Source organism: Sinocyclocheilus grahami, unplaced genomic scaffold (assembly GCF_001515645.1).
Source record: "Sinocyclocheilus grahami isolate Dianchi unplaced genomic scaffold, SAMN03320097.WGS_v1.1 scaffold242.1, whole genome shotgun sequence".
Taxonomy (NCBI): Eukaryota; Metazoa; Chordata; class Actinopteri; order Cypriniformes; family Cyprinidae; genus Sinocyclocheilus; species Sinocyclocheilus grahami.
In genome coordinates this window covers 1,177,555-1,204,727 of record NW_015505421.1, presented here as the reverse complement: position 1 = coordinate 1,204,727, position 27,173 = coordinate 1,177,555, and the positions used below count along the sequence as shown (strand labels likewise).

Sequence of the window (27,173 nt, the reverse complement as noted above, 5' to 3'; positions counted from 1 at the left end):
TATATATATATATATATATATATATATATAAAATACTCAAAATATAATTTGAGTTTTGAAGATCCTTTGGGTTTAGAACAAAATTAGGGTAATTGATCACAGTTTTAAAAAGGTAAAACCATTAAAAAGTGATCCAGAGACTCATATTAAAGGGTTAGTTCAGCCAAACATAACACAAAAATTTGCTTTAATATGTTGCAGAGAAGCAAAATAAGTTTATCACGGATCACTGTCTGCTAAATTGGGACAAACTGACTGAGTGTGTGATTCAGTTTACAGTGAGAGAGCTAAAAATCACTTTATTATAGAAAAGATCAAACAAATTCTTTAACCTCATGGTTTGCTCTTAGGCAAGGCAAGGCAAGTTTATTGTATAGCACATTTCATACACAATGGTAATTCAAAGTGCTTTACATAAAATAAAATAAAAACAATAATCACAACAATAAAACAAGGAATTTAAAAACGTTGAAAATTATTTTTTTTAAAAATTGATTTAAGAGGTTTAAAATGAATTGAAGAAAACGATTATACATATAATATAGTGCAATCAGTTCGGACATCGCACAGTGCTCATTCAATAAATGCACAGCTAAACAGATGAGTTTTGAGTCTGCATTTAAATGTGACTAATGTTTTAGCACATCTGATCTCTTCTGGAAGCTGATTCCAACTGCGGGTGGCATAATAACTAAAAGCACATTCCCCTTGTTTTGTGTGAACCCTTGGTATTTCTAACTGACTCGATCCTAATGATCTGAGTGGTCTGTTAGGTTTATATTCAGTGAGCATATCTGCTATATATTTAGGTCCTAGGCCATTGAGGGATTTATAAACGAGTAAAAGTACTTAAATCAATCCTAAATATAACTGGAAGCCAGTGTAAGGACCTGAGGACTGGTGTAATATGCTCAGATTTTCTGGTTCTAGTAAGAATTCTGGCAGCAGTGTTCTGGATGAGCTGCAGCTGTCTAATGGTCTTCTTGGGAAGGCCGGTGAGGAGACCATTACAATAGTCCACCCTGCTGGTGATAAAGGCATGAACAAGTTTCTCCAAGTCTTGACTGGAAACAAAACCTCTAATTCTTGCAATGTTTTTGAGATGATAGTATGCTGATTTAGTTACAGCTTTGACATGACTACTGAAACTAAGGTCTGTCTCCAGAATCACACCAAGATTCCTGACTTGATTTTTAGTTGTTAGACCCCTAGAGTCAAGGTATGCATTCACCTTGAGAACTTCATCTTTGTTTCCAAATGCAATGACTTCGGTTTTTTCTTTGTTTAACTGAAGAAAGTTCTCGCACATCCAACTGTTAATTTCATCAATGCATTGGCAGAGGGAGTCAATGGGGCTGTAGTCATTTGGAGATAAGGCTAGGTAAATCTGGGTATCATCTGCATAGCTGTGATAGGCGATTTGGTTCTTTCTCATTATTTGACTTAGTGGGAGCATATACAGGCTAAACAAGAGCGGTGCAAGAATTGAGCCTTGTGGGACTCCGCATGTCATGGACGTCCACTTAGACTTATGCTCTCCTATACTCACATAATAACCTCTCCCTTCTAAGTATGACCTGAACCATTTAATTACCATGCCAGAAAGCCCAACCAAGTTTTCCAGTCTCTCTAGTAGTATGTTATGATCGACAGTATCAAACGCAGCACTGAGATCTAGTAGTACCAGCACTGATATTTTGCCAGATTCAGAATTTAAGCGAATATCATTTATTATCTTAATGAGTGCTGTCTCTGTGCTGTGATGCGGTCGAAAACCAGATTGAAAATTGTCCAGGTATCCATTTGAGTTTAAGTATTTGTTCAGCTGATTAAAGACTACCTTTTCAATAATCTTTCCTATAAAAGGAAGATTTGATATTGGTCTATAGTTGCTCAATATGGTGTTATCAAGATTTCTCTTTTTCAGAAGGGGTTTAACAACTGCAGTTTTCAGGGAGTTTGGAAAAGTCCGGTGTAATATGCTCAGATTTTCTGGTTCTAGTCAATTCTGGCAGCAGCGTTCTGGATGAGCTGCAGCTGTCTAATGGTCTTCTTGGGAAGGCCGGTGAGGAGACCATTACAATAGTCCACCCTGCTGGTGATAAAGGCATGAACAAGTTTCTCCAAGTCTTGACTGGAAACAAAACCTCTAATTCTTGCAATGTTTTTGAGATGATAGTATGCTGATTTAGTTACAGCTTTCAGTTTTCAGTTACAACTTAGGCCCAGATCTGTTTCATTTTAGAAGATCTGGGATCTGTGTCTCAAAGCAGCTCGACTCGCTGTAAATGCTGCTCCACACAAATTCATCTCTACATCTGCTCTGAGTTTGGGTCGCTTATGACGTGCATTTGGGAACCCAATGTGCACCATATTCCAAAACTTGTAATGAGAAATGATTTATAAACTAGCTGTTGTAAACACAAAGAGAAGCTTTAAGGGCTCCCTGTGGTTTTCCTCCAAAATAAAAGCTTAATAGTTTAATTAGGGATGCACGATATATCGGCCACCATATCGGTATCGGCCGATAAATGCTATTTTTTTCTGTTATCGGTATCGGCCTGATAAGAAAATTTGGCCGATATCTTAAAGCCGATAAATAATGCATTATTTCCTTCAGAGACACTTCAGATGCGCGCTGTTCGTTTGCAGCCTTTTGTGCAATTGTACGTTGTAATATTGTGTTTATTTGATGTATATCTGATTTATCTCATATAGAATGCGTTTGGTTAAGTTAAAAGAGCGCTTCAGTTTACCGGTGATCATCTTTAGCTCAGCGCACGCAGCTCAAACAGCAGTGCACAACATTAATAACTATGATTGGGAATGTTATATAACATTCTAATGAGAACATTATTATAATAAAACGTTGTGAATTCTTTGGGTTTAGTTGCTGTGTTTCAGCGCGTTGATATGGAAAGAGCGCATCCACAACAGGATCACACATTCTGACTATAGCACGCAATAACTGCGTCATTTTGTACATATATAAGTTGTAATATTATGTTTGTTGTATTAATATTAATCTCAGGATGCATTTCCTTGAGTTAAATAAACTGCCAGCAAAACGCTTCAGTTTACCGTGTTCATTCAGCTCTTCAGCTTCAGCACGCGCAGCTCAACGGCTGCTATTTAAAACAGTGGTATTAATTTGTTACTTTTTCAAAATCATCGATACATTATTAATAACAACAACCACTTGTATTTTTCTCTTATTATTTTCATCAACAATATGGTTTAGTAATTAAAATCATTTAATTATTGTCTGTGCAGTGGCTATTCCGTTTTATTGATCTATGGCACATTCATTTTGATTCTTTACACGTGTAATGATGTCCAGTGACTTGTTTGCATTATTTATGCATTATTTTATTTATTTGTAAGACTTTTTTATGACTAAATTTGGTAATGGGAGAGTAAAAATATTTTTAAAACGTACACCGTTCAAACTAGGCTGCTTATGTTGAAGTGTTTGGGATGTGGCTTTTAATGATGAGACCTTTTTTGTAATCAGGCTCTCAAAAAGTATATAACAATTTGGATATAGATTTATCGGCCCCCTAAGTTTAATGTTTGAGAATGAATAAAGACATCCATAAATATTATTGTAATTTTACAGTTGTACTGTAAAATAATAATATTTTATATTATTTTTATTTTCCTTAACACTTTAAGTGAAAATTTTACATTTTTTTATTATTAATAATACATTGTAAAAAAAAAAAAAAAAAAAAGATAAAATTTAATTCATATGATTGATATTTTTCCTAAACACTTTAAGTGAAAAAAATTACCATTTTATTTTTTATATATAATTAAAAAAACTGAAATATCTATTAGATTTAGAATTAGATTTTTTTTCTTTTTTGAAGCCCAGGGGCTCATTTTTGGTCAAAAAGCGCATTGAAATCTCCATAAAAATACTCCATGTGACTTGTGCCCTGTATTTTAAAACTTCTAAAGCTATACAATCACACTGCGGTTACAGACTGAAATTGAATTCTATTCATAGAAAATCTTGCTTGACAAATTTGGTCGCTGGATTTTGATCACCATTCACTTTCGTTGTATAGAAATTAGAAGCTTAGACAATCTGCTATAAACATGTCTTTTCGTGTTCTACAGACACAAAAAGAAAGTCACGGGTTTCGAAAGACATGAGGGTGAGTAAATGTCAAAATTGATCTCTTTAAATATTTAAAGCTACACAAACTACATCAGCAGCCTGACTTTCTCTTGTGAAAACAAACATAAGCGCATCACATTTCTAGTGTTCACTTCAACACATACTGTAGTTCTGTTACTGCTCTTTTTTTGTTGTATGTGCTTGGTTTTTGTATTTCCTAAAATTCCCCAACAGCAACACATCAAACCCCCAGGTTAGCTCCTCCTGTTTGTAAACACGCAAAGATGTCAACTGGACATATGGGGTGCTGTTATTATTTAATGAGGTTTTTATAGTTTTTTGCTACGACTGGGAGTCAGAACTGACAGCCTGCTGGGTAGTGGCCCACTTCGCGAAACACATGGTTATTTGTCACCGAGATCTTCCTCTTTGATGACCGTTTGCAGTCGCTGTGTCTGTATTACCGAGGAGATGATGTGTCATAAAGGGGGTCCGAGAGTACGCAGGTGTTGTCCATGAGGCCGTATGGCAGCGTCCGGGGAAGGAAGCACTGCCATGTGGCTCGTTAGCAAAATGCTAATTATGTTGTCAGCATCATTAAGAGTCACAACAGCAGCCATTTTGGGAGTTGCGGTGCCTGCTGTTCTTCCTGTTGTGCCCCTGTGTGTGTGCGCTAGTGCAGGAGGCTGGCATTAAACCTAGACATTACCTCACTCTTGGGCAGACGACCCATTACGATGCTCAGCAGGCTGCAGGAGAGAGGTGAAAAAAAACTCAATACCTGATGATTATATACACACACACACACACACACACACACACACTGCAGTGCATCACATCTGCAGGCGGCCCATCTTGGCTTTGCAGATAGCAATCCCCAGTCATAAACTCTCTCGCACAAGCAGACAATTTGAATTTCCCCTTCCTTCCCGTCTCACACACCACGTCCTGCAGGGATTTGCGCGAATATCACAGAACGCAGGTTGCAGATGGAAGTGTCTCTGCGATGGCTGCCATTTTTATTCTTGCAGTTATAACTGGAATGTTTTCACATGTCTGCATCTCGCTGTTTTGCAGGACTTGCCCTCTGTCGACAGACCGGGTTGCACAATTTTATAGCTGCCACATACACACAGGATGATTTGTGGAAAAAAAAGGAAACCTGTCATCAAGTGAAGCTCACCGTGTAATTTAGTTCTTGCTGTAATCTGTAAAACGGCACTGGCATTTTGAGGATCTAGTCATCAGCTGTTTTTTGGACGCGTTGTATGAGCTTGCAATGTTTGCTTTTTGTTATGAACTCTCAGGTAAACTGTCAGGTTTTCTTCAAGGTTGTCAGAGCAGGATTATGATCTTTGCAAGTCACCAGTTGCTGGTTCAAAGAGCATTGTACTATTAGCATAACTATTTCAAGTCTCTACTAACATAAGCAGATTAAACTTTTTTTTTTTTTTTTCAAGCTGATGGGTTGTACAATGTTGCTGTTGATTTGAACTGATATTAGTTTATTTTGTGGTCGAAAATGTAAAATAAAGAGGGGGTACTATTTATTTGTATTATTTGGGGTATTATTTGTAAGGAAGTATTGAATATATGCGTTAAACAAAATGTAATATTCCCAAATTAAAAGTGAAATGTGTTTGACTTTATTACATCAATAATGATTATTTGAATGGATTTGCAGGGTAAACATCATAAGAATGCAAATACATTAAAATAATACTGTTCCCATCATCATTATTATTATTATGATCCAGGCTTAAAATACAAAACTTCATACAATATGTAACAGCGAGTCAGAGTCCCTGCTCCATCTGAAAAATACCTGAAAATATTTCTGACCCCTGAGACATTTGTGAAGTGGAGACACAAGGTGGTGCTGTTCATCAGATAGCAACAAAACTTCTCTCATTAAAAATTTATCAGTTTTTTCATTTAATGATTTTTTTTTTATTTGAATGTTCTTTATTTGGGTTATATTTTATGATGGATAACAGATAAGGTGTGGTAGTTTACGTAGTGGCAGGTCTCTCTCACCTCAAAACCAGCCCCGGTAGCATTAGCATGCTGGGAGAATCCACCTCATTGCCCCAGAGACTTCCTCCTCAGACAGCCATTCGAATTCAGACTTGACCCTTAAACCCCCGACTCTGTCTCTCCCCCATGTCTGCTTTAACGGGGGGATGTGTCTGGCTGCATACGTGTGTACAAGCAACTTCCAGACTAGACCTCAGATAAATGTCATTTTATTCCCCCGAGGGCTGAATTGCTAACTAGGGCTCTTAAAATTTCAATTCAGTGTCCCTGACCCAGCCAGGAATGATAGTAATATTTTTATTCAGTTAAAAAAAAAAAAAACACACAATTATGTTTTTAATTGAAAAGCTTTTTGTTTATTTGCCTGGATACGATATTTATATTTTACTGATATAATGAAGTGTTTTAGTTGTCTCATTAAAAATGTAATGCAAAATTTTAAAGATTAGATTTGTTTGGTTTATTTAGTTTAAGTTTAGTTGTTAGTATTTTACATATCGGTTTATAATATGTGACCCTGGACCACAAAACTAGTCTTAAGTCTTAAGCGTATATTTGTAGCAATAGCCAAAAATACTTTTTTGTATGGTCAAAATTATTGATTTTTCTTTTATGCCAAAAATCATTAGGATATTAAGTAAAGATCATGTTCCATGAAGATATTTTGTAAATTTCCTACCATAAATATATCAAAACTTAATTTTTGATTAGTAGTATGCATTGCGAAGAACTTCATTTGGACAACATTAAAGGCGATTTTCTCAGTATTTAGAATTTTTTTGCATCCTCAGATTCCAGATTTTCAAAGTTGTATCTCAGCCAAATATTGTCCTATCCTAACAAACCATACAATGGAAAGCTTATTCAATTTCATTTTAAAAAAATTGACCCTTATGACTGGTTTTGTGGTCCAGGGTCACACACACACACACGCACACATAGATAGATAGATAGATAGATAGATAGATTTTTTTTTTTTATGTAGTGTATGTGTATGTGTATATGTATATGTATATGTATATATATATATATGAGAGAGAGATGGAGATTATTTTTAAAGATTGAAAGTATAACTATTACATGAATTATTTATTTATTTTACTTATTAATTTTTTTTAATATAAATAAAAATTAAACTTTATGACATTTTTCCGGATTACAGGCTATTTAGCACCTCTTCCTCCCCTTTGGCCCAGTGTGGATTCTGGTATATTGCCTTGCCCCACAATAAAAGCCCATAGAGCTGCCAGGTTATTTATAGACAGACTGTAGGGGCTGTAGTTAGACGGAGGGGGGCTGTAGTTCGGGACACATGTGCTCTGTGTCGCCAGACAGCGGGGTCATTCCAAGGTCAGCCCCCTACAATGCTTGCCTTGACTGCTTGTGTCTGGCATTAATGGGGAGGTGTAACACTAGACACCCGAGCACTGCGCTCAACCACCCCCTCCTCAGCCGGTCACCGACAGACCAGCTGTGCGTGCGAGTAGACTCTTGCAGTGAAAAAAAGAGTGTGGGGGTGGAGAGAAGCTCCGCGGCTTGATCTCACAAACACTCTGATTTTTGTGTTCAACCGGAGGGGTCAGAAAAAGAGATAGAGAGCGGACGAGTTCAGTTTAGTAAGTCAGAGCGAAGTGAAGCGGTTACCCGAGAGCATGTAGTGAAAAAACAGCATGTCAAGGCTGTTGCCGAGGGCTTTCAATCTCGGCGCGAGCTGTTGGACGTGCGCACACCGGCTGGCTCGTGCACCGGTTGAAGTCTCCCACGTACTCCATGCGAAACCTCACCGCACCGGATGGCTCTAACGTCACATGCGGATCCCAACTCCAGGGAATGGAGATTTGTGAGTGTTTAACTTTTTTTTTTTTTTTTCCTCTTCATGGATAATTATGTCAGAAGTCTTTTGCGTATTGACGTCTGTAAATGGGACTCAAGCTAGAGCATGTAGTTTAACTCTGACTGTGTTTTATTTAGTTCCGCCTGCAGTCTTGTCTGGCTGTCGGCTCTTATCAGCTGCTTCACGCGCGTTATGTTTCCGTAAATGTCTGATCTCGGCTCTCCGCCATCTCCGCAATCTGTCTCTGAATGCGTCTGGTACGCAAAGCCAGCAGACAGTGTTTTAACTCGAGTCTGGAGCAAATGTGTCCTGCATTTCCGGACTTTATAAACAAAGCGCCCACAAGACGACTGTCTAGGGGTTGCGAGCAAACATTTATGGAGAGATAGAGACGTTTGTTTATACTGACAGCTTATTTCTGACATGTATTTCTTGATAATTGAAAAGTTACGTGTTATTTACTGGTTTTGCCACATTCATTTCATATGAACTGTTGAAGAGTAACTAGTGTTAAGAATACAAACTGTCATCTTGAACTCATTGTAAAGAGCAGTGTTGAACCTTATTTAGTAGCTACACTTTGTTAAACATTGTTAAAATGTACAAATTTTTATCATATTGACTATAGTTTTTGCCAAAATATCATTAATTAAAGTCATTGTTATTGGTGTAAAATCATATTAAATTGATCTACACTACTGTTCAAAGGTTTGGGGTCAGTAAGTTTTTTTTTAAATTACTAGTTTTATTCAGCAAAGATGCATTAAATTGATCAAAAGTGCCAGTAAAGGCATTTATAATGTTACAAAAGATTTTAATTTCAAGTAAATGCAGTCATTTTCCATACATCAGAGAATCCTGAAACAAATGTATAACCGTATTCACAAAAATATTAAGCAGCACAACTGGTTTTAACATTGATAATAATAAGACTTGAGCACCAAATCAGCATATTAGAATAATTTCTGAAGGGTCATGTGACACTGAAGACTGTCATCACAGGAAGAAATTGCATTTTAAAATGTATTAAAATGCAAAACAGTTGTTTTAATGTGTAATAATATTTCACAGTATTACTGTTTATACTGTATTTTGATGCCGCCTTGATGGGCATAAGAGATTTCAACACATCTTTCCAACCCCAAGCTTCTGAACTCATTTTATGTCTTCATTTGAACAGTGTTAGAATGTTGGTGTTTTGGCCAACAACAATGTTTACCATAGTAAGTTACACTTGTTTACCAGTGAGACGGTCTTGGCAACAAAAGCATTTTTGGATCTAGAATTTAATATTAAATTAAGATTTGGCAGATGCATTGTGTAATATTATTCATTTCTGTTCATCCGTCTGTCTGAAGCATTACTGTCTGTCTAGAGCTGGTGTTCGCTTTGTGCAGTTTGCTGCTCTGGCTGGCCTGCCAGTGACGGTTCTATAAACACAGACTCTTTCTCTGTTCTTGGAGTGAAAAGTTCATGTTCTGTCTGGATCATAAATTATGAATTTTGTCCTGGGGAATTCCCACACTAGGTAGAAAAGGCCTTTCAGTAGTTTTTCCTGCCTCTCACAGAGACTCTTCACATATGCTTCTGCTAAACATGAACGTGTGGTTTTGAATTATCCTTTGAATTCTGCAGCATTTTGAGCACTTCACAGACATCTGCACCTTAAAACATCCCAAAAGGTGCAGCTGTGATGGGAAAGTGATATATTGAAAGCTCCTAAACAAAATGGCCGTCAGAAATTGAGCCAAACAGATTGTCTATTGGAACAGCAGCCTCTCTTGCAGTCATGGCTCCACATTGAGCTCAGCACACTGAAAGCCGGGCCGGGTTAAGCAGCCCCGAGGTGCCACTATGAATTATTGATAAAGGCCAGTGTCGTCATGCCAGTCTGAGTGCTTTTGGCATTACCCAGGATGATCCTGATGCCCATGCACAATGTCCTGCTTTTACCAAGAGTAGCTTCAGCTTAGTTCAACTCCAATTTTGAAATTTAGCTGATAATCAGTTTGACCAGTATTTTTCTATGTAAACTGACCTTTAATATTGTGTCTACTACCTCTATGGCTTATTGGCCTATATTAAGGGGCCTTTTTTTCCCCCTTTTTTTTTTTTTTTTTTTTAAATATTAGTATTGTAGTCAATACTGAATATTTTCCAACCAATATTAGATTTTTAATTGTGGACAATTGTTTTAGATTATTTTTGCCATCATTTAGCGCTTACTTAAATGGATACCGCTAGATAACAGTGAACTATTATCTATTTCTTGAATAGTGCTTTTCTAAAACAGAGGTCCCACTTCAACAATTCAAATTTCTCATCAACTATTAATTTCAAAATTAATGGTTAATTGTATTTCGTACTGAACATTACAATTGTGATACCTAATTATCCACCTATACATTGCAACATTAATTTGTCATTGACACCTATTGATTGTAGTTTTATTGATTTTAGATTTTTAGTCATTAGCTATAACCCCAAAAAATTAATAATTCTTTTTTATTATATAGCCTTAAAATCATTTCTGGATATCAGTTATTTGACGTTAAAAATAAATCTATAAATCATTTAAATGTTTTTTGAAGGAAGTCTTTAATGCTCACCCTAGCTGCATTTATTTGATGACAAATACAGTAACAACAGTAAGGCTGCCACTAACGACTATTTCAATGAATCTATCGACTAATTTATCGATTAATCTAAACGATTAATGTCTCACAAAAACCCTCAACAATTTTACTTAAGAATATTTTATTAAACTACATTTCATTAAACCAAATGAAATCCAAAAGTAAAGTCCAACAAAGTTCAAGAAGCAAGTGTCCATCTCATAGTCCAAATCACTGAAATCAAAGTTCAGTATTATAGTGCAAGAATGACAACACATCCGCATATTCTTGTCTACTAATAATAAAATTATAATCAAAAAACACTTTTTAAAAGCGTATTTACCAGAAATATTATTTACCAAAATTTATTTAGGAGAAAAATGTAAATGTGCAGTATTTCTTTTCTTTTTTTAAATGAAATCAATTAATTGGAGATGCTTTTGATTATTAAAATTTAATGGAACCATTAAAATGGAAAACAGAATTTGGTAAAGATAAAACTGTAAAACCCAATTAATTAGACAGGCTTTTTGATTAATAAAATTTAATTTAACCATTAAAACAGAGTATAGAAAAATGAAAATGGAAAAAAAATTAATTTGGAAATAAAACTGTTTTCATAGTGCCCTATAATTATTCTTTTTTTTTGTGGTAATAAAAATAGATGTAAGTGAACAATAGCCTTTAAAATGATTTAAAATACATATATAATAGGAATGAGGCAATAATAATTAGTTCAAATAAAGTATCAAAAGCAAAAATTTATATGGTTTTATTGAACAAAATTGTTAAAATACACAATGTATTAGAAACGATAGAGCTAATGTACATTACGCATTACAACAAAGGGCTGCAGGGGGCGCCAACGGCCTGATGATTCTTTTTACACATTACTGTGCGATCTAATCCTTGTTTAATATTGACCAAGCACCATTTAATTCAAATGTCCACTTAATCTTTAATATTTGGCCATTTCTTTAGGACAGAAATGCTATAGCCACTGTAATTAAAAGAATATGTGGACATCAAAACGTGTAAACTCAGAGTGAGGGTTTGAGCTTTTATTTTGAAACCGCGATGTATTCTCCTGAGTTTGCGTAGATTTATAAATGATTTACCTTACAAATCTGATGAAATGGCGCATGTTGCGTTCCCAGATGAATGTTATAATAAACCCAAACTCACATCAACATGCAAAGATGGAGTTTAAGACGCTCCACACATGTAAATGATAACAGTTCCTGTGGAACTACTGTGAATGGAGCCGCTGTGTGACGCACGTACTTAACCTACATGCATGTAAATAATTAAAGTGCATATACTGTATTAGAACTGCATCACATATAATTATTTCATTAAATCGTAGTGTTTGTGAATTCACAATTATGCTTAAATTATTTTTAAATGGGTTTAATATATCATGCAGCCTTGGGAAACAGTCTAATAATGTGTTTTATACATTCTAACAGCCCTCGCGACAGCCCTAAACAACAGTAATATTGTGAAAAATTATTCTATAATAATTCTCTTGTGAAAAATTCTATATAAAATATTATTTGTATATATTATAAATTATATATGAATATAAATATATGTGCATGTAAATATTTGCAAAAAAAAATATATATATATATGTATGTTTGTGTATTTATATATACATCATAAATATACACGGTACGCACATATGTTTAAACAAAAACTTTTATTTTGGATGCGATTAATCGTTTGACAGCACTATTAAAAATGTAGCTCATTCCTGTGATAGCAAAGCTGATTTTTCAGCAGCCATTACTCCAGTCTTCAATGTCACATGATCATTCAAAAATCATTCTGATATTCTGATTTGTTGCTCAAGTAACATTTCTTATTATTATCAGTGTTGAAAACAGTTGTGCTGGTTAATATTTTTTTGGAAACCATGCTACAATTTGCAACAAGAACAGCACCGTAGTACTTCCGCACATGTCTTTGTAACAGATCTTGCTCCAAACAAGACCCAAACCTGTAACCTAATGTATATCAACTGCCTGTTCTGCCTGAAGCTTTTAAAAGCAGCAGTGCAGCTGGTGCAGGATCCAGCCTCAGGGAGGGACTCATCACCCTCGACAGCCCGAGTAAACCACAAAACGATCTGTGCTTCGTTAGAAATCCATACTTTGTTCTTCTTAGCCTTAAACAGGACCACCCATGAAGGACGGCGTTTTAATAAGGCGGAGGGTGTGGCTAACAACAACAACACGGCTTTGAGGAATAAAGAGCCAACTTTCTTCCTTCCTTCCTTCATCCCTCTCTCCGTCTCTCACTTTCTCTTTCTCCTCTCGCTAAACCCTCTTCTTGGAAATGTCACCAGTGAACTCTGTCCCACCCGAACTCTAATGTTCTCAGATGCACTAGTGTGATTCTCGCCACTGAAGCTCTCTCTGCAAGTTCATTCGATGGGTCATGGAGGAATGTTTTAGAAAGCAAAGCTATTTTCCCTCCCTTCCAAAAGATCTTTCAGAAACTCCCTTCATAGCTAAGTATGCCCTAAGGCATGCTTCTTGCACCTTTTTAAATGAAATAAAGACAAAAAAAAAACGTGTCTGGCAAGGTTTTTATAATACTGGCCATGGTTGTTAGAGTTTGTGGGCTTGGTGAGCTGCTGTTTAGACCACAACATGCGTGTTTAGGTCACCACACCTTTAGCTGTCATCTCTTTTGGTCGTGTCCACCCTTAACCGTGGAGTCCCAAATAAGCGCTGGTTATATTTGGCTCATGCAAACTATGATTAGAATTGCTGAATCTGTAATTAAACATTGTCACAAGAACAGGCTCAAAATGTTTCCAAAGCAGAAATATGTGCTTTTTCACCAAGAAGTCACCCCTCCCCCATCGACGTCTGCGTTCCTTTTAAATAATCTTGTTATTGACGGTGAAAGCACCCGTGTGGCATAGCTGTGGAGACAGGGCTGCGTTGGCGAACGTGGCTGTGGTACCCAGTTCAGATTTTCTGTGCTGTTTGTTTGATGGTTCCTGTGCATGGCTGGGCTGGATGCCCACTCTCCTGGTGCCCAGCAGGGTGCCAGTCTGCCAGCTTGTTTTGTGTTGTTCTCTCACTCTCCCTGCATGCCTCTGGCCTTTCATTTCAGCACACAGACAACCTGTGTGATCGCTCCTTCACAAACGCCCTCAGACAGGTTTGTCAGACCTTTTTGGAAATTTTCCACTAGAGCACCAAAAGGCGTATGCATCCATAAAGCAAAGCGTGGCGTATATGAAACGCCACATTAAATCATATCCCAGGCGAAGAGTCCTCTGTATGAAAGATGCATGGATCTCTGTCAAGTCGTAAACAGTCAAAACGCTCATTGCCGTCTCGCCGCTGATGCTCTCAATTGCCTGTCAAAACACTTGGATGTTATGTAGGAGTGTCCTGACTGCGATAGACACGCTGACAAACAAAATCACTCTACTTGTCAATTTAATCTATCTCTTCAAAGGTCCTCTGCAGTGGAGATTTAGCCTTAGGTTTTGGTTTGTGTTGTGTAATGTATTTGCTGTTGTAAAATAAGCTGTCTAACCCGCAGGTAGTCAGTTCTGGCTCTGTTACCAACAGGTCTCAATGATTAAATAACCACACAACTGGCAGATTTGTTATATGCACCACCATTCAAAAGGTTTTTTTATTTTTTTTATTTTTTTACGTTTTTGAAAGTCGCTTATGCACACAAAGGTTGCATTTATTTGTAAATACTAATAAATACTGTGGAAAAATACGGTAATATTGTAAAATATAATTGCAATTTAAAATAACTGCTTTCTATTTTAATATATTTTATAATGTAATTTATTCCTGTAATGGCAAAGCTGAATTTTCAGCAGCAATTACTCTAGTTTTCAGTGTCACACGATTCTTCAGAAATCATTCTAATATGCTGATTTTGTTGCTTAGTTGCACAGTTGTGCTGCTTAACATTTTTGTGGAAACAGTGATACTTTCTCTTAAGATTCTTAAGTGAATAGAAACTTCAAAAGAACTTAATTTGAAATAAAACTCTTAATCTAATATTACATACAGTGTATATATATATATATATATATATATATATATATATATACATACACATATACACACACACACACACACCTTGGGAAAGTTGTACCGCTAGAGCACTGCCACTGCAGACAGATTCAAATGGATGTCTTTGGGGGGGTCATGTGAACATGAATACTGTCTCTCACACACACACACCTGCTGCAGTCCTTTAGGATATTACATGACATTTGTGCAGTTCACTACTTTGACCAATAAATGCACACTCTTCAAGAAGTTGCATCTCTCAACTACTGTATATGAATATTGAATTCCTTCCACTGTTAAATTTGCTAGTCAACTTTACTAATTGAGTAGTAGGTTGTTGGATGCCTGTTTAACCATCCTGGCCAATCCTTGGTTCTTATTGAATGAGCAATCATTTTTGCCTAACAGTAAAAGTTTGTGTGCTTTAATATTGGGTTTACTGATAAAACGTGGTGGGTCTCTAAAGAATAGCACTCAACAACACCATTACAACACTGTGTGTTCAACAAGAAACTGGTGTTCACAGGTAAAGTAACGCATTGTTTGCATAAATACTTAGCAACATGCAACTTGAGCAGTGTTTGATAGGCTACAAAAAACAGAAGAAAATAAATTTGTGACCATTTAGATCTAAACTTCTGAATGTAATAATAAAAAATTATAGGTACACTCTAAAAAATGCTGGGTTAAATACAACCCAGTGCTAGGTAAAATAGGGACAAACCCAACCGCTGGGTCAAAACAACCCAATTGCTGGGTTTGTCCCTATTTTACCCAGCACTGGGTTGTATTTAACCCAGCATTTCTAAGAGTGTAATAATAATTACTATATGATACTAACTAACAAAATCATATTAAATAGGAATATTTCGTTATTTTTATTATTATGCAATGCTAACAAAACTTATTAATATATGATACAAAAAATAACAAAATAAAATAAATTATTAATCATGTTCATTAGGAATATTTTATTAGTAGTATTATTTCGAAGTATTATTTAGTATTAATAAAATATTCACATTGGATATTAAGCTATTATTATTCTAAACATTTGTTAGTGTCATGTCAAAAAGCAGCTATGAAACGATAATCCTTTTTTTTTTTCTTAGCTGCTGTATGTCAGTGGGTGTGTATATCAGAAATGGTGACACATTTATTTGCATTTTGTTCTGTGATTTCACTGAACGGATATCCAGCAATCGAAAAATGCTACACTGGAGCACAACCATTCACAACCACTGATTATAACATGCATAAATATAATGAAAACTTCTGCTTGACAGTTGGAGATGTCTCTGTCTCTGCATTAGACATATCCTTGTCATAAACTATTCCATAAAGTGGCCGGGAGATAATCGGCTATGGCAGGAAGTAATGACACCTACTGATGTGACCTCCATCTACTCCACTGAATATGTCACCTTCAAGACACACTTTGCTTCTTTCCATCTACAAATCTCTATTATCTTCCTCTGCCTCTCTCACACACACACACACCTTCGCTCTAGCTCTCTGACCCACACACTCTCTCTCTCTTGTCTGGTCTAATGCTTTCTGTCTGCTCTGCCTGGTGACAGAACGGCCTGATGGATTTTGATCCTCTCTCTGTGGTCTGCAGTGAGAAACTTGTCTGTGTATGGCTAATCTGCAGTCTGTGATACCTAGACCCTCTCTCATTTGTTCACGCTTTCTTTGTCTCTCTGTGATTGGCATGAGAGGTCACTGTTACATTGGACAGAGTGTGTCAGTGGGAGAATTGGACAGGACATAGTAACAATCAAAGAGCACTGTCACTAAATCACTGTTCATATGGGATTCATTTTCAAACAAATTTTGATCTCTGTAGGTTTTGTTTGTTTGTTTTGTCAAACTGAAGTGTCTGGATGTGGATGTTACAGAAAGTCATGTGCTCTACCAACGAAACCTACATGATGGCTGGTCTCTAGCTGGTCTAAGCTGGTCATTAGCTGATCTAAGTGGGTCATTAGTTAGTCAACAAGCTACTGTGTTCCAAAAACCAGCTTAATCACCAGAAGCTGGCATGCTGCTGGTCCAAAAGTGTCTACTGACAACTTAGACCAGCTAGAAACCAATTATCATGTTCCAAAAGCTCTCAGCTTAAGCTTCCCCCCCCCAGCAGGGCAATTAATCACAAGGCATTTCTAAAAGAGGAATCCAGAGTGTGTGTTGTCAGTTTAAATTATTCATCTTATTTTAATAATCTTAATTATTTATATTACATTTTGTCAGAAAATCTGCGTGGTGCTTGCTCATGCTGAACTCTTGGTTGCCAGGGTGTTGATAAGCAGTTTCTAAGGTCTGATGCATGGTTTGTACATTGCTACATTATCTGTTGCTAAGGTGTTCTGGGGGTTGTTTGTAAGAGTTACCCTGAAAGTTACCCAAAGTCTGTGAAATTTATCTGAGCATTGTGGAGTCCAAAAGTCTTGAATGCAATTGAGAAAATGCTTTGCATTTTTCTAATTTAATAGTTTTTTTTTTTTCATTCAAATAATTTTTTCATTATAAATCATTTCATCCACATGATGAAAAATGTAATTGAAATTTTTATATGATTTTTATGGTTTGAATCAGTACTAGCAAGAAAATCTGACCTTTTATACAAACAAGTTCACATGGTCAGTGTCACACATACGCTTATTTGTTTAGTGACTTAGAACTACAGAATTTTAAATATACATCATGACTTTTCTTTGTTTTACAGTTATCAACATCCTAGAAATGTACATTTTTCTAGGTTAAAATAGATTTTCAATGTGGACTCTCAAATCCCCACTGTACATTAAAAAGACTGGCTTTTATTTCCTGTATTTTTTTTATCTAAAGTCAGATTAGCAGCTCCGTATTCATGGACTGGTTTGAAGCCTGCTGTGATTTAGTTTTGTATTGATTCAGTTCCAGTCTGATAGGTTTGTGTTTGTAGTCTTATTTGTTCTTACCGGTATTCTGATCTGAGTCTCATTCTCTCGGTCTTATCTGCCCTCCTGTCTGATTGTCACTTCCTTTGTCTGTTTTTCCTGTCTGTGTCCTCCTCTCTTTTTTCCCCCCTTGTTTTTCTTCTCCTCATCACCCTCCCCTCTGCTCTGTCTCCCACTTTTGCTTCCTCCTCTTATGCCCTAAATTAGGAGAGAAGTGTTTGTTTCTTTTGATGTGTGAGTGCCAGTATCCCGCAGTACTTCACTGCAGGCAACAACTCACTCTTTCATTCTCTCTTCGTGACACTCTCACTTTCAGCCTCTCTGTTCGGTTTACTCGACTGTACGAGGTTCCAGAACGGTCCCTCAGCACAGTTGGTGGAGGGCTCAGTTTTGTTGTCTGAAAAGCCTGTGGACTCCAGAAGCATTTCCATCTGAGAAACAGTTTTGCTCTTGACTGAGAGCAAGTGTGAGTCCAGCAGGGTGTTCCTCGTGTTCAAACAGAACATGTTTTAAGAAATATCGATCAAGCTGTTTACCTTCATTATTTTGGTGCTTACAGGCCAGGATATTGGTATAAAGCTGGTTAATGATAGAAACTCTGGTTTCATCATTAACTACCCATTAATTTTTGGGTGAACTATTTGTTTATTTACTCACCCTCATGTCATCTTAAACCTGTATGCCAATTAGTTGTTTTCATGAAACATTAAAGGGATACTCCAGCCCAAAATGAAAATTTTGTCATTAATCATTTACCCCATGTCGTTCCAAACCCCTAAAAGCTTTGTTCGTCTTCAGAACACAATTTAAGGTGAAAACCGGGAGGCTTGTCACATTGACTGCCAAGTAAATAACACTGTCAAGGTCCAGAAAAGTATGAAAGACATCGTCAGATTAGTCCATCTGCCATCAGTGGTTCAACCATAACGTTATGAAGCGACGAGAATACTTTTTGTACGCGAAGAAAACAAAAATAACGACTTTATTCAACAATTCTTTGTCTCTGTGTCTCTCCGCATCACCGTAGCGCCATTTTGGAGAGTATCAACTGAACGCAAGCAGCGTACACTCTTCTGTTTCTTCTGTTTTCATTCAAATCAAAGCGTAAATACACGTAGAAAACGTATCCTTGTGTCGCGGCTGACACAGAATAGCTTTCATTCAGCAGATATTCTCCAAAATGGAGCTACGGTGATGTGGAGAGACACAGAGGAGACGAATTGTTGAATAGTCGTTCTTTTTGTTTTCTTCGCGTACAAAGTATTCTCGTCGCTTTATAACGTTACGGTTGAACCACTGATGGCAGATGGACTATTCTGACGATGTCTTTCATATTTTTCTGGGCCTTGACAGTGTTATTTACTTGGCAGTCAATGGGACAGTCACAAGCCTCCCGGTTTTCATCCAAAATATCTTAAATTGTGTTCCGAAGGCGAACAAAGCTTTTACGGGTTTGGAACGACATGGGGGTAAGTGATTAATGACAAAATTTTCATTTGGGGTGGAGTATCCCTTTAAATGAGAATTTTAAAGGGATAGTACATCCAAAAATGAAAATTGTCATTATTTATTCACCCTCATGTCATTCCAATCCTGAATGACTTTATGTATTTATTTATTTTATCCATACAATCTCAATCAGTGGGGTCCAGTGTTTTTGAAAATAGAAACTCGTACAGGTTTGGAACAACACGAGGAGAGTAAATTATGACAGCAGGATTTTTGGGTGAATTTAATCTTTTTTTTTCTTCCATATGGCAATTCATAGATCTTTCACGATCACAAAAGCACTACTAAAGCGACCAGTCATATTCCAAATGACTTGTACACTTGTATTCCAAGTCTTCTGAAGCTTCATGATAGATTTAATTGAGAAACAGACAGAAAAATAAGTCATCATTGACCCTCAGGTTTCCAACTATTTCCTTTCTGTTGTCCATGTCAAACCAAAATGGCTCTCACCTTTTTTTGCAAGATGATATCACCAATTTGGGGAGCTGTAGTCTTCATGGATGTTGATTTGACTCTGCTGCCATCTTTTGGTCAAAACGCAATTAAATTTTTGAAGATGTCTTGATTGTAAACAGGATCCTTTTTTTTCCTAAACTCTTTATGTCTTTGTTTTGCAGCTGAACTGGAGTTTGTGCAGATCGTGATCATAATCGTCGTGATGACTGTGATGGTTGTGGTGGTCGTGTGCCTGCTCAACCACTACAAACTCACCACATGGTCGTTCCTGAGCCGCGCTAGTCAGGCACAGAGTCAGGATCTCTCTCTGCAGCCGGTAAGACCCTGTCACACTCTCTCTGCACTAACCACAGCAGCACCGTTGCTTAAACACTTTGACAACCTTCTGTAAGCCCTGGACAGGAATAAACCAAAAATGTATGTTACAGGCAAGGCCTAGAAGTTCATATGAAGTTTCATATGAAACGCACAAGTTGCCAGCAATTTCCTGTCTCTGTGCTGTCTCCATGAAAAAAATAATCATGTTTTATTTATATAGAAGCTTTCTAGAACCAAATGTCACTATACAGAGCATGATGAGCAAATAGAAAACAGTATGATGAGCAATTAATTACAAGAAGCAGACAAATCAGAAGAAAATAAATGGATATGGCATGGGAACAAATGTAAACAACATACAGCAAATGCAGTGTAGCAAGAAAACGGGAAACCAAAATGATCAGAATATTTCTGTAAATCAGCAGCAGAATGAAAAATGTATAATCAAAATGTCATGAGTAAAACAGAGATATTAGAATTTTCAACAGTTTTCCAGAGTCAAGGAGCAGCAAAGCCCACGAGGATCATCTAAACAAGTGAATCAGCACCTAAAATCATCTTAATAAGGGCTTAACAAATAGGTTATTTATTTTTTATAAATAAAAATAAATATTTTTATAATGCTAGTACTTCTGATTATTGTTCATTTATAACAGTATGTGAACTGTATTTATTTAGATGTTTTAAATGTTCCTTTTAAATTATGATCAATTATAAAGTATTTAAATATTTATAAGTATGTTTTTTATATATATATATATATATATATATGTGTGGTCAGCTCCTAAAATGATCTTATGTCTAAATCATAAACATCAGAGTTCCTTGATATGTTTTTCAGGCTGAGCCGTGAAACATCAATTTCTAATACTGAATAGATGAATTTTTCACCTGCTGTGTCATCTCTAAGCCTTCTTTGATATATCTTATGCGGGTGTGCTTTTATCTTGGAAAAGAAGAAAACAGCAGGGCCTAAAAGTCTCTTGAGTGGGGTGTGTGTGTGTGTGTGTGTGTGTTTACTTCTGGAAAGGTCTTCTTTTTGTCTAATCCAAAATAACTTGCAGCAGTGCACTGAGCTGATGAGACGGAGGACTGCATGTGTGGGTGTCTCATCTCACCCCAGGGATGAATTTCAGAAAGTTTGCACAGTTTTTAACCAGGCAGACAGCAGGAAATTAATCGTACATTTATCTTGCTTCAAAAATACAAATCATTGTCGTGCCCTAAATGTTAGTGAACATGCTGTGGAGTGCAAGAGGTTTTAGTTGTTCATGCTATGGGTGACAGCACAGAGAATTTTCATGGAAAACTGAATGCTGCATTAGGACATATTACATCTTACTGGATGCACTACATGCAATAAATTTAAAACACAATATATATTACTCCTTTAGAAAGGCAGTGTGCTTTGGAAGAGACACAATGGAGATGTCCCTATGAGACCAGGGCATGTTGATTACATTCAGCAGTTCTGTCTAGACGCCAGTCAAACTCTGACACACGCAGCCCACTGCAGCACCCGGTAGAGACTGCTAAATGACTGAGACTTTTCATTTTCATTCATGAGGGAACGCGAGGGGGAGGGAAGCCAGCGATGTCTGGGAGAATGTTTCTTACTGGTTTTGTTTAGGTTTTTTAATTAGAATGGATATATGTAGCCACAGAGCATTATTAGAGTTTAACAAATGGGCTCTGTCTGATTCTTTTCTTGTATTTCTTTTTTGTTACTGTACTTTTTTGAATTTTTTTTATGTCTATGCTATTTTAAATATGGATATAATTAGGATTTAACAAACTGGTTTATTTATTTATTTTACGTTTTATTTCATTTATATTTTATCGTTTTTATTTTATATTTTGTTTGTTTAATGGTTTTAAATGTCATTTATGCAATTTACATATGGATATATGTAGACACCGAGCATTCTTCATTCATCATGATTCTTTTTTTCCTTTTATTTATTTTGTTATTTTATGTACTTTTTGCATTTTTTAAATGTCCATGCCATTTTAAATATGGATATAATTAAGGTTTAACAAATGGGATATTTATTTTTATTTATTTATTTATTTTTCTATTTTTTACTATTAATATTATTTATTTATTAACTTTTTTTAATAATGCTGTTTGGGTTAATGATTTTGGAACATTTCTAATCTTGTCATAAAATGTTCATTTATGACAGTGGGTGAACTATATTTAGACACTGATTTTAGATGTTCCTCTTTAATCAGTGATTAGTTGTTAACAAAAAATATTGCATAGTTATTACGTCAAATGTTTCAGAATCGATATTATGTGATATTTATGGTAGACTATGCTATCTTAAAATTCTGAATATTATATCTATGTATTATTTTCTCCTTGTTTGTAGGAAGGTTCTCTGTGGCCATCAGATAATGGGCTGAGACAAGGAGCATCTGAGGTAAGCTGAATGTTTGTGTGTGTTTTCAGTCCTATACTCTAAGGACCTTGTTTCAAGTGTTGTTGTTCTCCTTGTATAAATGGCATGTCTGCCTGTAACAAGCAGTGAAGTCTCCTCAAGTGTGTATCGTCTTTGTGCCTGTGTGTGCCTGTGCCTCTCTCAGTGTAGGCGTATGTGAGGGAGGATAGTCTCTGAGACTGCGTCTGTGAGTGAAAGCACTAGTATAAAATATGATAAAATATAAGTGTGTAGAGAGAATACATGCATATATATTCATTGTTTGTGTGTGGTGGTGGTATGGGGGGTTGTCTCTCTCACCGGGATGCAGCCTCTCAGCAGTTCATTAATCTCTCACCCTCCTCTGGCAGTGTCTAGACGGTCGTCTGAGAGGCCAGACACTCAGGGTCTATCTGTGTAAATTGCCTCCCATCAGCCCGAAATGCTCTAATGTATACGTGGCCCCTGCAGTAATGAGACTGATCTCATTGGCCAACTGATATGTAGATTTCACTCACATGAAGGATATTTTATCAGCTGCACATTAGCATACTAATGTCTGGACTGGGGACCATTTAAGTTTGGAGCTCTGGTGAGTTTATATGGAAATGGAAGAGTCACTATTTAGCTGTGTGGATGTGTCATGAGTAGAATACAGTTTTGTTGAACGAACACACTTTTGTCTGCTGAAAAACCAGGTTTATGTGGATGTAGTTCTCTCTGGGCATCTAGACTCTTTCTCTGTCATACAATGTCTTATATGTGGTGTAAGGCTGGGTGATATAGCTTAAAAATGTATCAATTTTGTTTGCTTTTTAAAAATGTCTATATAAAATTGTAATCATAATTATAAGTGTGTGTGTGTGTGTATGTGTATATGTATGTATGTATATATATATATATATATATAGCTTAAAAGTGTGTATAATTATACTGAGTCTATCAAATTTTGATATATTTCATACAATTTCATATATATTTTTTAATCATTGTCATATTTTTTCAGATTATAAAATATATATATTTTAAATTATCTCATAAGAATCTGTCAAGAAAATAATATCTGTATATTAAAAATAATACTCGTAAAAATGTCTATATATATATATATATAAGATATCTAGTCTGAAATGTGAGAATTTTTTTTTTGTGTGTGTGTGATTTATATCATTTTATTTTATATTATCTTTATTTTATGCACGAATAAGTAGAGTAGTATTTAATTATTGATTCATTCTTTCATTAAAGTGCCCCCATTATGCCATTTTTACGGTTTCTAATATTGTTTTGGGAGTCTCCTACAATATAGGTTTACATGCATGGAAGGTCAAAAAACACTTCCATTTTCTCAAAATATGCATTTAATATCACCTCATTTTCCAACAATTCTGAAATGATTCATTCAAAGTAGTTCTAAGATTCAGTCTCTCTAAACCCCTCCTTTCCGTGAGCCTGCTCTGCTCTGATTGGTCAGATGGCCCGGTCTGTTGTGATTGGTCTACCGCGTACAGTACGTGTCGGGAACAATACACCCATTGCCATAGTTCTATATTTTGAACGCTCGATAGAAAATATAAACATCTATTATTTATACTTACAGGTTGGGATTCAGTGGAGCCAGCTGGTCCAAATAAACTGGAAACATATTCGAATATGGTGTAATAGGGGCACTTTAAACATGTTAAATGCCACACAGTAAATTGAGGGATGTTGCAAACAAATCATTAAACACAAATCGTGTTCCTTGGAATGGGCAGCTATGAAAAACAGAAAACTGCCATAACGTTTTATATTCACCAATAATACTGAATGTATTAAATTATACCCAAGTTATCAAAGGTCTAGGCTGGCAAATGTAAGGTTGTGGGTTCAAACCCTACAAGGGACAACCCTGCAAGGAACTACCACCATTGTGGCATTGAGTTTTGCATACTAGTATTTCATGGCTCTTTATTGGATCCTTTAAAGGTAAGATGACATGTTCTCATTTTATTTCTTGCATTCACTCTCTTCTCCTCTGCAGGTGGTGTATGCTCCTCAGCCAAGGGACCGCTTCACCGCACCCACTTTCATGCAGCACAACCGCTTCAGACGTTTCCAACCTACATACCCGTACCTGCAGCATGAGATCGATCTGCCGCCCACCATCTCGCTGTCGGACGGAGAGGAGCCACCACCGTACCAGGGTCCCTGCACACTGCAGCTAAGAGACCCCGAACAGCAGCTCGAGCTCAACCGAGAGTCGGTACGCGCCCCGCCTAACCGGACCATCTTCGACAGCGACCTCATTGACATGCACAGTTCAGGGGGTGGAGGTGGGCCGCGGCCACCCAGTAGCAACTCTGGGATCAGCGCAGCCAGCTCCAGTACCCATGGACGCATGGAGGGCCCTCCGCCTGCATACAGTCAAGTAATTGGGCAGCAGTCGGGCTTCGTACTTTACCTCCACCAGCACAGCAATAACCCGCCCATCCCCGTCACTGTGCAGACTCCGCCCATGGGCCGGACAGATTTAAACAGCCCAGAGAGCACAATAGCTCTGAGCAAAGGCCAACAAAGGGAGGAGCTAGTGTGAGGGGGTGGGGCTAGCACACGTTTGGGCAATTGCGATCACTCTCCACCCATAAAGGGAATGGGCTCTCCCATTTTTTTGACACTCCTGTGCACAACAGCGCTTAATGTTTTCGCGACGAAAGTGAAACCATGTGTTTGTTTGTTTTTAAATAACAATATGGAGCTGAGCTTACGAAAGAAAACATTGCATTTGTTTTCTCAGACCAGCTGTGCTAAAATTGGGGTTTATGCACTGCCCGGAGTCTCCCACCTTTATTGCTCTGTATTACTTCTGTATAGCCGACAAATTTAGAGAAATTTATTCGCGCACAAGACAGGCTTTTTGTTGTTGTTGTTCTTGTTGGTTTCATTGTTGTGTTCCTCTTGAATGCCCCCCCCCCTCCACACGTGATATACTAGCTGTGGGGATAGAATTTTTTTTTTATTTTTTAATTCAAAGACCGAGATCTGTGCAGCATGAACAAAACAAATGTGTAAAAGGGTGAAAATCCAAATCCTAGTGCCAAGGTTTATGAGGAAGGTGTCATTGGGGCGTTGACTGTCTTAAAGACTTGTTATACATTTAAATCAAAACCCTTTTCTGAACTTTGCACTATGTACTGTCGTTTTCGTGTAGCTCTGATCATATGCTTCAGTGCGAGCGTTCTACCGGAGGGAAGTGATCTTGTCTGTCTTCAGCACAAGAAAAATCTCTGATCCAGCCTAAAATAACCTTGATCTAAAAGAGGCACAGAATACAGAGAGTCTGCTCTACTCTCATCTATCCTCACCACTGACCCTTTCAGCCACTTTCACAGACTCCAGCTGATCTGTGGTCAGTTGGCTGGTGGCACGGTTGACATTTTGCCTAAAAAATCCTCACTTCACTAAGAGATCTGAACATGTTATGAGATATGCTTTTTCGAAGGAGTTCCTTATTCTGATCATCTCTCTTTTTATTATTATTTGTAATATTATATATTGATTTTAAAATGTGTATATAAAGGGAGACATTAATAATGTTATTTTCCTTAAAGACATTAGTAAGAAACTATTATATATTATCTTAAATATAATTATATAGACATATATATATATATATATATATATATATACAGTGGGGCAAATATTATGGTTTTAATGGATTTTTTCCCTCATTGGAGTGTAAAAAAAAATCATGATTTTAAGTTTACCATTTCATGCCTTTTTGCACTTTTGTTTTTGAGTCAAAACTGATAAACAGAATGATCCTATAAAATAATCCAGTTCTGTTTTTTTTTTTTTTTTTTTTTTTTTTTTTTTTAAACCCTCCATGCAACAATTTTTTTTTTTTTTTTTTTTTTTTGACAACCCATCAGTCACCAATTGTTCGTATTTTCCACCTCCACCTTACAGCTGATAGCAGAACATAGACATTCATTGGCATAATCTTCTAATCAAAATGCCAGTGTGTTCAAAGGATTTAAAAAACCCTGTTTTGCTTGTTGTATAATGTAGTCCCCAACAATAATTAATCAGGTTTAAAATGTGGTGAAGTCAAGGGCTAATGTGATGGGCATTTTTGAAAATACCTATTTTTACCCAGCAATCCTCTGTCCTGTTGCCTTTGCTTTCACTCTGACACCGGCCAGAGCGAACCTGACCCTGACACCAGCTCCTGCCCAGCACGAACCAGTCCTGAACACTGAACTCTCTTCCTGTCCATATGTGTTCCTCTTATTTGCCACGTAGACATAGTCAAGAAATCTAAGATCCGTACACTTCAGAGCGGCTCTCTGCATTCAGTTTAAGCTTGGGTGTAGTTGATCACAATCGTTTAGGCCCAGATATAGGATGTTGCTCTTGAATCTGGTCCAGAGGTAGAGAGAATCTAGAAGAAAGCCCAAAGACGCTGACCAGTTAGTGCACACACATCCCTTTAATAAGGAGACTGAAGACTGAACCTCTGTTTTTAGTCACCACTGAATCTGCCAATGACAGATGGACATGTGAAAGGGCCATGGTGATTTTTTATTTTTTTTTATACTTTAAGTTTAGATTTGTTCACTGGGGATTATGGTCAAAAAAAGTTTTCAAAAGCAACACTCACCTTTATAAGCTACTCTATTTGTACTCGGAATGTTAGAGTCGGCCAATCAAAATGTGTTTGAATGCTTTCGTTTCATGTCTGTGTTAGTTGACTTTATTATTATTTTTTTTCTCTGCTCATGGTGGGATTATTTTTTTTTTTTATGGACAGAAATTATGCCATCTAGACCTATGTGCTCCATACCAGACTAAACAAACACTCTCCTTT

General features: G+C 36.8%; 1 protein-coding gene across 1 annotated transcript; it reads left to right on the top strand.

The window, feature by feature from the left end:
• The first annotated feature begins 7,701 nt into the window (after window positions 1-7,701).
• LOC107598001 (low-density lipoprotein receptor class A domain-containing protein 4-like) lies at window positions 7,702-25,488 on the top strand. The gene is made up of 4 exons (XM_016289241.1): window positions 7,702-8,003; window positions 19,745-19,899; window positions 22,277-22,327; window positions 24,348-25,488. Exons 1-4 carry the CDS (start codon window positions 7,934-7,936, stop codon window positions 24,897-24,899), a joined length of 828 nt encoding a protein of 275 aa, XP_016144727.1. The 5' UTR covers window positions 7,702-7,933; the 3' UTR covers window positions 24,900-25,488.
• Window positions 25,489-27,173: the final 1,685 nt, after the last annotated feature.